Source organism: Berghia stephanieae, chromosome 1 (genome assembly GCF_034508935.2).
Source record: "Berghia stephanieae isolate SIO BIC M18660-M18661 chromosome 1, UCSD_Bste_1.3, whole genome shotgun sequence".
Classification (NCBI taxonomy): domain Eukaryota; kingdom Metazoa; phylum Mollusca; class Gastropoda; order Nudibranchia; family Aeolidiidae; genus Berghia; species Berghia stephanieae.
The window spans coordinates 72105731-72118643 of NC_088360.1; the positions used below are offsets into that span (position 1 = coordinate 72105731).

At 32.9% G+C, this 12913-nt stretch overlaps 1 protein-coding gene across 2 annotated transcripts in view; it reads right to left on the reverse strand.

Moving 5' to 3' along the window:
- Nucleotides 1-8127, reverse strand: part of LOC144956053 (uncharacterized) — a 36529-nt gene extending 28402 nt beyond the window's left edge. The window contains exons 1-4 of one of the 2 annotated variants that reach the window (XM_078886367.1): nt 8030-8127; nt 6076-6287; nt 2858-2911; nt 1508-1786 (exon numbers count right to left, since the gene is read on the reverse strand). In XM_078886367.1, the coding sequence (XP_078742493.1) occupies nt 1508-1786; nt 2858-2911; nt 6076-6267 (525 nt within the window). In that variant the 5' untranslated portion in view covers nt 6268-6287; nt 8030-8127. Of the gene's footprint in view, nt 1-1507; nt 1787-2857; nt 2912-6075; nt 6288-7563; nt 7822-8029 lie in introns of those variants that run through there. The other variant, XM_078886376.1, reaches the window with a different exon arrangement.
- Nucleotides 8128-12913: the final 4786 nt, after the last annotated feature.

Consider the following 12913-nt stretch of genomic DNA (forward strand, 5'->3'; position numbering starts at 1 on the left):
AGCTAAATTGAATGAGTATAGTGAAGCAAAAGGAAGCAGTGTGGAAATTAAAAAAGGAATGGTTCTTGTTACATTCCAGGCTGTTGACACAACATAAGGGGTGACCAAACCTTACCCTGCACATCTCTATGTGGTGGATTAGGCAACAGCCTTCAGATATGGAGAAATAATTTGTCTTTTTTAAAAAGCAGTCGCAGAACTGGAGGTGGTTTATATGGATTAAATACCTCATAACCCAATGAATGAATGATAATAGAGAGAGAGAGGCGCCATAAAACCTTTTCCGTCATCTTCATGAAGTTGGACCTGAACTTAAGGGATGGAAAACCCCTGCAAAAAACCTATCACTCCTCGTGGATTACAGGTTTGGTGCATGGCCAATCACCCAATCCTAGAAAAGAACATAACTACAGAAACCACAAAACATCCTATTCAACCGGATACAGCAAAGTGATTTAGTGAACAACTTCATCCAATGGGAATGCACTCCATGACGTGTGTTGGTCAAAGCCGCAATTGTGGCAACATGCTGACCAAGTAACTTGCGTGTCCAAATCATATTTTCAAAATTGGATGCTGGAATGTTAAAACCATAAACAGAGCAGGAAAGACAGCATTAGTAACAAAGGAAATGGATAGATATGGCATTAACATTTTTAGAGTCATCAAAAATACATGGATTGGACAACGGAGACATAGGTCAAACAATCCTATATTCTGGACACGACAATGAACATTATACAGCATACCGAAAAAAAATTAGAGAGCTGGAATCCAGTAAGCGATAGAATTGCAATGGCACATTTTTATTCAAAGCACATCAAGTCAACTATAGTGCAAGTCAATGCACCAACGAATTATGCAGACAAGGGCATTAAAGACAACTTTTATGAACAGCTACAAAGAATAAATGATGAGGTGCCAATGCCAAAGCATGATGTGATGCTTCAGATGGGAGACTGGAATGCAGAAGTAAAGGAATCACAAGGTGGAAAAGAATAATTGTTTGCAAAGTTGACTAAGATACGAAAGAACTGATTATGGTGAATGTTCAGTTGAGTTCTGCGCATCCCGAAAAGACAAGCATGTTCCTGCCAACAAAGACATTGACTTCTCCAGATGGAAAACACAAGAAACTGATTGACCCTATGGCTATGAATATGATGAGAAAACTTTGAAAATCAGTAAAAGACATGAGAGCTCATTGAGGTGCAGATATTGCCAGTGATCACAACCTGACAATAATACCGTTTGCATGAAAAGGTATAAATATATATATATATATATATATATATATGATGAGAGCAACGCTCGATAACAACGTTGTAGAAGTCAAACTATCTTAATTATCTTTCAAATGTTTATAAATAGCTCCTTTTATACTAAAGTTGAGCACTATTATTTCATCGTTTTTGTTTTATAATTTATATGTGTGTGTGTGTGTGTGTGTGTGTGTGTGTGTGTGTGTGTGTGTGTGTGTGGCAATTGCTATAACATAAAAAGATACCTGCTTGGACCCATCGGCAATTTTCTGCAAAGCCTGCCTGTACATTGAATTGGACATCCCGTTGATATGGTCAACTGCCCAGTTAGCTGCTTCTTGGACACCATTTTCTGTCAGATCAAGCTCTTCTTTGCCTCCTAAGACATGGAGAGACCTCTGACGATGAGTTTGGATCACTGAAGGTCTCTTCATGTATTTGTTACAGTCATCATTTGCAGCATGCGGATTTATAGTATACTTGTCTTTAAGATCTTTGATAACCTCTATTTTACAGTTTAGTCTCTGTGTAAATGATAACAAGTTAATCAAACCATTAATAATTTATCATTCACATTCAATTCAACACAAAACTTGGGTTTTATTTCTCCTCTTTATATTTCTTTACACTAAAAAAATGGATCTCTTGTCACACAGCAACCAGATATATGTTGAATCAAGATTTGATGAAAAGGAATCTATTTTGGATATTTTCAATCAATTAAATTACAGGCTAAGGACTACCCTCAGTCTTAAAGTCTTGTTATCATTCTTATTCAAATATTTGATTTTATTGTAATTATTTGAAAGGTAAAAGGAACAGGAGTCTAACAATTACAGTCAAACCTGTGTTTGCGAGCACCTATGTATGGCAAACAAGTATGGAGGACACTCAGCAGTCCGATGGTTATTTTTTTCCCCTCTTTATCTATCATGTACAAGGTGGACATTCATTCATAAAGAGTACTTCCAAGACACAGCCAGATTTACAGACTCTTGTTACTTACATGATTTACTGACCCTGAACACCACCACCATATATAAATCCTTTGTCCTTTATTTATCAACTTTGTCGTGGATGAAAAAGCAATAAGCAATCTCAGGATGTTGAATCACACCTTGATGACTGCTTGTCTTATCGTTCAATTGTCTGTTATAAACTCATTGGTCATCATTTGATTGCCAGCTTTTATAAACATTATGTGCATATTAGTCTACCCTGGAGAGTACAGGTTTAGTTGAATTTTTGTAATGGGAGGTTTGACTTCCGAGATGTGTCAGGTACACGGAGAGATAATCTGTGAGATTAAGGTCAGAATTACTTTGGAGCTGGGTAGTGTTTTTTGGGTTTGGGCTTTTGGATTTTTATTTTTTTAAGGGGGGGGGGGGGGGTATGGATTCTAGATTTGATAGAAGTTTTTATTCCTGTAAGTGACAAATTTAACAAATTTAATGTGAATAAAAATTGACACCGGTCCGGTCTAGTAATCATTTGTGTAAAGAGGACACCTATATACAGAACACTTGGCCCATGAACTGACAGTGTTCATCTTACACAGGTTTGACTGTTATAGACTTTTTTTTTCAAACACACACCTCATTGTCTCTAGTAACTATGACCTCGAGGATGAATCGCATGCCAGCAATAACCTGATGAAGAGAGAAAATGTATGATATATCATTATTCATTTTAGGTCGAGGATGATAATGACAAAATATGAGCCTGTGCCAGAACCAGCTTTGCCTTCATAATTATGCAATCAGATCATGTTTGTCTTATAATTAATTCATTTTAACATCTCACACTCTTAACCAAATGAATTTTGGTTTTGAGAAATAAAAACTTGTAATCTAATAAAAAAGGTTTAAAGAATGAGACAGCCGTCTTGTCTAAAATTTAAGATGAACCAATTGAAAGAATAACTACAATCCACTATAAAATAGGTTAAGATCAGATCAGAACTGAAAGGATAAAAGAAATTTAAATTTCAACTTGCGTAATACTTTTGGTCATAATATCATAACCACTGAACGCAATGTTATATATCCGGACCAGAATCTTTTAAAACAAGAAATCTACTGCAGTTTTCTCATAAAAATAACGACATGCATTTGGGGTCCAGGTGTTGGCACAAGCTCAAATATATATTTTCTGTGAGAAAAGGGAAAAATACATATTGGGTCGATATGGTCAAATCAATGCTTCCATTTCTTCAGTCTACACATAGGTCTCAACTCCAAAAATTGAAAAAGGAGGAATTTTACACGCCACACAGTTGTTATAACAAATCTCACCCAAAAGTTTCAACAAATGGAAAACATATATGTTCACACTGTTTACATACAGTTTGAAAAATGTAAAATAAAAAGACATCAAATTATTACAAAAATCAGAGGTTGAGAAGAGAGGTTTGTTTTTGTTTTGTTTTTAAGGGTTTTAAGGCGCTTGCAACACATTTAGGTTATATCAGCACCAGTAAAAAGGAAGAAAATGGGATAGTAAAAAGTTCTAGAATTACAAATAAAGCACCCAAGAAAAAGTAAGACATAGGGGAACTGGGAACAAATAGGGATCAGATGTAGATTCCAAGAGCACACTATCAAAGTACTTAGTTTGAGATCACCTATAAGTCTCATCCGGACACAAGCACAAAATCCAACAAAGAGGAATACACTCAAATGCTTACATTATAAATTCAAAATAACACATTTAATAATACATAACAGAGAGATGATTTACAAGGGAAAAAATATCATCTCCCAAAACAATAACAACAATTTGACTGTTTCCCTCCCAGCTAGGACTCAGGCCAGGGCCAGGACAAAACCAAGTAATCTCATTCCAAGACAAAGACAGAAAGCATGTTGGAAAACAGATGTAAGGGGATAGAAGACACAGTATGTACCCCCCTGCCCACTATGGGAGGTCAGGAACCCCACCCAGTGAGAAGAGAGGGTAAGGGTAAGTGGGGGAGGGGTGGGGGGGAAGAGGATGGGTTGGGAATGGAGGGAGGTAGGGGAGAGAGTTACTAGGAGACACTACCCCCAGCAACTCTGTTGGCTGGTGGAAATTCTCCACAGCGGAGAAAACGGGAATAGCGGATTTCCACTTTACAGCAGAAATGAAGACCCATGCTACAGAAAGGTATTTGCTTTTTATTGGTGTTTGTATTATGTGATAACTTGCTACTACTATTATTATTGCATACAATAATGAAAAACAGGAATATTAGCATGAAAACAAAAATCAAAGTCCTGGATTGCTATGTACTGTCTGTGCTGCTATATGGTTGTGAGAGCTGGACCATAAACAAGACCATGGTTAAAAGACTGGAGGCAGTGGAAATGTGGTTTTACAGAAGAATGATGAGGGTGTCATGGATGGAAAGGAAAAGAAATGAAGAAATTTTAGAAATGGCAAACAGAAAAAGATCACTGATAACAAAAATCATCAAACGCCAAATGGAATTTTTAGGACACATTATCCGCCACCCTGGTTTGGAAATACTCGCCTTGACTGGAAAGATGAATGGAAAAAGAATAAGAGGAAGACAAAGAATAACGTATTTGAAAGGGATAAGAACTTGGACAGATGAAGCTGAGAAAGGTGGCGCTGCTTTAATAGAATTGGCAAGAGATAGATCAGCTTGGCGGAAGATGACCTCCGACGTCTGCTTCAGATATGGAACTACATGAGATGAGACTATTATTAGAATTCAAACATCAACATGAGGATTTCTGTCGCTACCCCATCACTATTCATATATTGATTGGAATAAGAAATCTCTTCATTACTTTGTATTTTCTTTGGTGCACACACTTTTTTTTTATCCTTTTTTTCTGTCACAGTAGCAATAACACAACAGAATCAAGAGCTCAATTAACGATTATGTAGTTTTAGCTCAAGCAGATCTAAAAACTATAACCTTTCCATTCACATCATCATACCACAAGATGAAAGGGGAGGAGTCAAAAAGTAAGTGAATGCTTTAAATTGGTGATTAGGGACTCTGACTTTTATTTGTCCAGCAGACAAAGTCTGTCTTATGTTTTTTTTTTCATTTTCCTATTGCCTAATGTGTTGGCCTTATTTTCTTAATGCGTTATAAATTGGAACAATTTTGGTTCATTGTAACAGGGATACAAGTTACATTTATTTAGGTGAAAACCTTTAATATTTTGGGAATAACATGAAATTGTGGTTTGGCCTATCCATTAAAAGAATCTAGGTAGTCCATGTTGAAAAAGCAGCCTTGTATTTATGATGGTCTCAAAACCAATTGAAAATAATTGAAAAGTTGGAAATTATTGCAGAAATAAGAACATTATTCAGAAAAGCAAACTACAGAGTGAATGGAAAAACTGATCAAAAAAAGTTGAATTCCAACCATGAGTCCATTCCACTTATTTGCTTGTTTCTTTTTCTTTGTTTTCTGGGGGGGGGGGTTGTGTTCTTTTGGTCTTTTTTGCTTCCCCACAATCAATCACTCAGGCACAAACCACTGAACTGTCATAACAATGATTGTTTACCGCCAGCCATAAAAACTTCTTCCAGGGTTAACATCTTAGTTATCAACTTACCTTTAACTTGAGCACTCATACAACACAATATCTATTTAACATGCGAAAAACACTTTCCAACGGATCCCAAGCCAACAACAACACTTAAAATATAGGATGTAACACGACCCCTGTAAAAGACTATTACAATATTTTCGACAGTGACACAACGCTGTTAACAACCAGATACTCATTTTAGCCTGAGGAACCAGGCTCATATCATACCACAAAACCTCAATGTTGTAAGTACTTACCTGGTAGTTGGCTGATGTCACTTCAATATTCCAGTCATCATTGGAATTAGAATTGCTTTTCATTTGTTTAAGAGCTTCTCTAGCAGCTCTTTTAACCATTTCGTCATTTTTATCAATATTCTGTAGACCTCCAAGAAGAGCAGCAGTTATTGTGATGACTGCCGCCAGCAGTGCTAGTATTGAAAACTTCATTTCTTTTGCATTTATTAAATCTGAAAAAAATAACATTATTCTCAGACATGATACAAGAGGTTTAAAAAAAGAACATTATCTTAATACACATTTGGGAATATCCAAATTCTTTAATTCCAAGGTGGGTTTTCAAATACAAAACTTTTTTTAACAGAACTTAATGAATGGAAGCCAACACTTCTTATTTTCTTTTTCATCAATAAGGAGAGTAAATAGTTAGTAATTAGTAAAAGTCCTCCTTAAAGTAGACCTAATATCTGAATACGATTTTTCCAGAATCAAGACAAAAACTGAGTGAAATAACTATAATTCACCACTTTTGAGGCATTTGTATTCCAATAAAATAAAATGAAATTAATAAAATATTGCTCCTACAATATGATTCCAAGCAGAAAAATTATAGAAAAACTAGTTTTTTAATAGTACCATAGAATGGCGAATGAATTTGCATGGTAGCACATGCACTGTAAGATGAAACTAAAACTTTTTTTTTTTTGGAACTTTATTTTTCGCCCATTATTGTTTTGGTCACCAAGTCGTAATTTGTGAACATAAGTGGCTAGTTTTGTTATCATTTTATCAGGACTAAAAACAAGCTTTCCAATGGTGTACTTCGCTCTTAATTCCTCAAAAAGCTAATGAATAAAAAAAAAAAAATTAATTTTTGAATTACCTATAAGAACTTTTCAAATTGTGGATGCATTTTAATTTATAGTTTGTACATCGACAGACAATCAATTAATAATTCCATTGACATTGATGATAAATTTGAATACTATTTTATTCTACTATTGGTCATTAGCCTAACTTTTCGGGACAAGAAACTCATATTCCCATACTTTTTTCACTTCCATTTCCTGACCTTGATAATGATACCATCGCCATATATATTTTTATTTGAAATAAATTCATTGAACAAAATACAAAAAGTGGTCCAAGTCTAATGCAAAACCCAAACTTTTCCGATTATTACCACGAAATGATGATTGAGAGGAGGTATCTGAGATACGACAAATTCTCTCCGTCTTTTGACTTATTCTTTAAACAGATAAATATCAATAACTCTGGAACCGCTTTTGTTGCAGAGAACCAAATAATGCAAGTTAGTTAAAATTTTAAACTGTTTAGTTAAACGTTGTTATTTCCCATCCATTTCTGTTTGACTGTTTGGGCCAAATTAATGTCCTGACAGTTCTGAATTAGAAAATTTTACCAAATTGCATAAAATATTATGAAAATTTCATTAGATGTGAAACGTGATGAACTAAACACACCCCCTTCTTGACCTACACTTACACTATGTATATTGTAGATCGAACACTTTTTAATTTTAAAGTCCGACAACGCCGTCAGTCAAAGTCAAGGCAAAGCGCAAGGCCAACAAGGTACACAAAATCAAACTCTATTTTCAAATTATGTTAAACAATCGGGAACGAGAAATCTTTAGACTTTTTTCCACTGTGAAAAATCAATTCATCAATTATTTAACAAGGAAGTAGAAGCAGCAATTCAATACGAGAGAGAAGGCATCTAAGGCAAGTCGCTGAGTCACATGATCATCCTGTTTAGAGGAGAATAGGAGTGATCAAGAAAACGACAGTTGTTTGTTGGGTAACACTTATGATGTAAGGCTCGATGATGTAAATAGATGGAACTTCAGTGGTTGTTTTTACTTCATGGAGGTCTAAACTTAAAACGAAACTTATATCTAATTTATTATGATCAATACAAATTAGAGCTGGGAACAAGATAAACAACCTACCCTTTGTTGTTGACAAATAATTCCACAAATAATCCCATCACCCGGAAGTGACATCATATATAATAATACACAAGTGTTACCTGGTAAAAGCGCGTTCTACGGAATATCAACAAGTATTATAAACTTGAGCTTTTTTTTATAATAATATAGCGCACTATCCACTGAACGTGTTCAAAGCGCTTTACAATGGGTCCCTCGTACATGCCCTAACAGAGATAACGTCAACATAACATTGCGCATGCGTCTCTCTATCGTTTGGGTAATGAGACATCACTTTTAAAATGTTATTATATCGGGCTACATGCTTTTATAAAATAAAAATATAACCAATAAACTTATTTTGGTGGAACGTTCTCAGTGATGCACCAATTAAATCGTTTCTCAGCGATCTTTTATTCTGAGTTACCGAACCGTGAAGTCTGTGATTTCACGGCGGGTAATTTTAATCTTGGGTATTCTTTGCAACACGTCACTGTGAACTTTTCATCAAAATAAGTTTATTGGTTAAGTTTTTATTTTATAAAGCATGTATACAATAACATTTTAAAAAGTGATTTCTCAAATATAATTAGTGATATCTCATTAACCGAACGATAGATTTCCTCAGTTGATAAGAGAGACGCATGCGCAATGCTATGTTGACGTTCTATCTGTAAGGAGATGCGTCCCTGGTCAACAGTAACATGTTGCATATTGGACGAGACATAATAATAATAATAATAATAATAATAATAATAATAATAATAATAATAATAATAATAATAATAATAATAATAATAATTTTTATATTTGTATAAATCGCTCGTTCGACCAATTCTAGAATACGGAAATTGCATCTGGAGCCCATTATATAAAAGACAATCTATTAGTATTGAAAGTGTACAGAGGAGAGCTACCAAAAAAAATTTATACAATACAGTATTTATCTTATAAGGAAAGGTTAGAATTTCTTGACTTACCCAGTTTGAAATATAGAAGAATTCGTGGGGGTTTAATTCAGGTTTATAGAATGGTACATGGTATGGATAGGATAGACTTCTCTGATTTTTTTTTTTTTTCATATTCTAATATTTCTTTTACTAGAGGACAGTTTAAGATTTGTCTCTAGATGCAAAACAAACATAAGACAACTGTTCGTATTCGTATGTTCAAATGAACATTTGAAATTTGAAACAAAGAAGCAAAATCTATGGATTATTCAAGTTTAGTAAGGAATTATATGATGGGAGATTATAATGACATAATACTGTTTGCTCGCTGTTGACATGGCTTTCAATCTTGTATGTATATATATGCATTATTATATTATTATGGTTATCTTCTATCGCGTGTCTATGTGTGTGTGTGTGTGTGTGTGTGTGTGTGTGTGTGTGTGTGTGTGCTTTGCATGTCACGTTAAAGATATATGTTTGTACACCACATGAGTACATTAAGTTGAAATACTATCTTTACCACGTGTATCATTATTGTAATATTTAATCAATAGATTTATGGCATTACTAATTAATATTAAGGGCATTCAAGGGATCTTATCCATTTTGCCCTATACCACATGTTATGTTAATAATAATAATGATGATATGATGATGATGATGATGATGATGATGATGAGAAGAAGAAGAAGAAGAAGAAGAAGAAGAAGAAGAGATGATGATGATGATGATGATGATGATGATGATGATGATGATGATGATGATGAATGATAATGATGATGATGGTGATGGTGATATAATAATAATAATAATAATAATAATAATAATAATAATAATAATAATAATAATAATAATATAATAATAATAATAATAACCACATTTTTATATTTGTATAAATCGCTCGTTCGACCAATTCAGCATACGGAAATTGCATCTGGAGCCCATTATATAAAAGAAATCTATTAGTATTGAAAGTGTACAGAGGAAGCTACCAAAAATTTATACAATACAGTATTTATCTTATAAGGAAAGTAGAATTTCTTGACTTACCCAGTTTGATATATAGAAGAATTCGTGGGATTTAATTCAGGTTTATAGAATGGTACATGGTATGGATAGATAGACTTCTCTGATTTTTTTTTTCATATTCTAATAATTCTTTTACTAGAGGGGACACGTTTAAGATTTTTGTCTCTAGATGCAAAACAAACAAAGACAAAACTGGTTCGGTATTCGCATTGTTCAGAAATGGAACAGTTTGAAATTTGAAACAAAGAATGCAAAATCTATGGATTATTTCAAGGTGTTAGTAGACAGGGAATTATATGATGGGAGATTTATATATGACGAATAATACGTGTTTGCTCTGCTGTTGACATGGCTTTCAATCTTGTATGTATATATTATGCATTATTATATTATTATGGTTATCTTCTATACGCGTGTCTGTGTGTGTGTGTGTGTATGTGTGTGTGTGTGTGTGTGTGTGCTTTGCATGTCACGGTTAAAGATATATGTTTGTACACCACATGAGTACATTTAAGTTGAAATACTATCTTTACCACGTGTATCATTATTGTAATATTTAATCAATAGATTTATGGCATTACTAATTAATATTAAGGGCATTCAAGGGATCTTATCCTATTTTGCCCTATACCACGTTATGTTAATAATATAATGATGATGATGATGATGATGATGATGATGATGATGATGATGAGATGAGAGATGAGAGAAGAAGAAGAAGAGATGATGATGATGATGATGATGATGATGATGATGATGATGATGATGATGATGATGATGATGATGATGGTGATGGTGATAATAATAATAATAATAATAATAATAATAATAATAATAATAATAATAATAATAATAATAATAATAATAATAATAATATTAATAACAATCTCGTTTTGAATATCATTTATAACATCATCAAACATATGGTATAGGTAGGACAAATGGATAAATCCTTATGCCCTTAATAATATAATAGTAATGCCATAAATCCATTGATTAAAGATTACAATAATGATACACTGTAAAGATAGTATTTCAACTAAAGTACTTCATTGATAAATGTGTGTACAAAATATTCTTTAACGTGCAAAGCACACCACGCAAACACACACACACACACACATCACACACACACACACGCGCGGATTATAGAAGATAACCATAAAATTAACAATGCATATACAGATGAAAGCATGTCACATAGTGCAAAAGTATTTGTATTATATATATCTCCATCATATAACTCACTGTCTCAACACTGAAATAATCAAGTTTAGCATCTTTGTCAAATTTCAAATGTTCATTTTTGGACAATACCATAACGAATAAGTTTTTGCTTATGTTGTGTTTTGCATCTGAACAAAAATCTAAACTTGTCCTAAAGTAAAAAGTATATATACAACAGCAATTTATAGCGGGTTTTTTCTGTATGATTTATTTTGTATTTTTTTTCTTCTCATATCTGTATATAAGCTAGAACTGCTTAATGTAAATTTATGAAAATTATATTTTATATGTCACCTGTGTTAGGTCGATGAATGTATAATTAATAGATGATTCAATAATGTATTATCCATTCGATTCACGTTAATTATCTTATTTTGAAGAAAAAAGCAACATCTTATGGTTTAATATACATTTTACCACTAGTCTTCAATATAACAATAGATTTATGTCAAACTATGTGAATTATGGAGCATTAATAATTTTGAGCTATTTGCATCATATTTAATATAATAATGAGAAAATTAAATATGATCACGTATGCAATGATACTCGTTGTTATGATATATTTCGGTTGAGCAAACATGAACTTGATTATTTGAATGTTTGTGATAACGAATGAGTAGAATGGTGGAGTAAGTGAAACATGTAGAATCAATATGAAAATAATAATAATAATAATAATAATAATAATAATAATAATAATAATAATAATAATAATAATAATAATAATAATAATAACAATCTCGTCTTGAATATCATTTATAACATAACATAACATATGGTATAGGTAGGACAAAATAGGATAAAATCCCTTTAATGCCCTTAATAATGTATTAATAGTAATGCCATAAATCCATTGATTAAAGATTACAATAATGATACACTGGTAAAGATAGTATTTCAACTTAAATGTACTCATGTAAATGTGGTGTACAAACATATATCTTTAACCGTGCAAAGCACACACGCACGCAAACACACACATACACACACGCGCGCGCGCGCGCGTATATAGAAGAAAACCATAATAATATAACAATGCATACATACAAGATTGAAAGCCATGTCAACAGTAGTGCAAAAAAAGTAGTATTCGTCATATATATATCTCCCATCATATAACTCACTGTCTACAAACACCCTGAAGTAATCAAAAGGTTTTGCATTCTTTGGTTCAAATTTCAAATTGTTCCAATTCTGGACAATACGACTACCGAACCAGTTTTGTCTTATGTTTGTTTTGCATCTAGAGACAAAAATCTTAAACTTGTCCCCTATAGTAAAAAGTAATAGTATACCTACAGCAATTTATAGCGGGTTTTTTTCTGTATGATTTATTTTGTATTTTTTTCTTTTCTGCATATGCTGTCTATAAGCCTAGAACTCTAACTGTGTCGGAAATTTATGAAAAATTATATCTTTGTATATTGTCACCTGTTTAGGCCGATGAATTAATAATCATAAAGATGATTCAATAATATTATATCCAATCCCGTATTCACCATTATTTATCTTATTTTGAAAGAAAAAAAGCAACATCTTATATGTTTAATATACATGTTATCACCTAGTCTTCAAATTATAACATACAGTTTAACGTCAAACTATGTCGGAAGTTTGTGAGCATTATATTTTTTTTGGAGCTTATTTGAGTCAATATATTACTATTAATAAAGAGAAAAACATTTAATATACC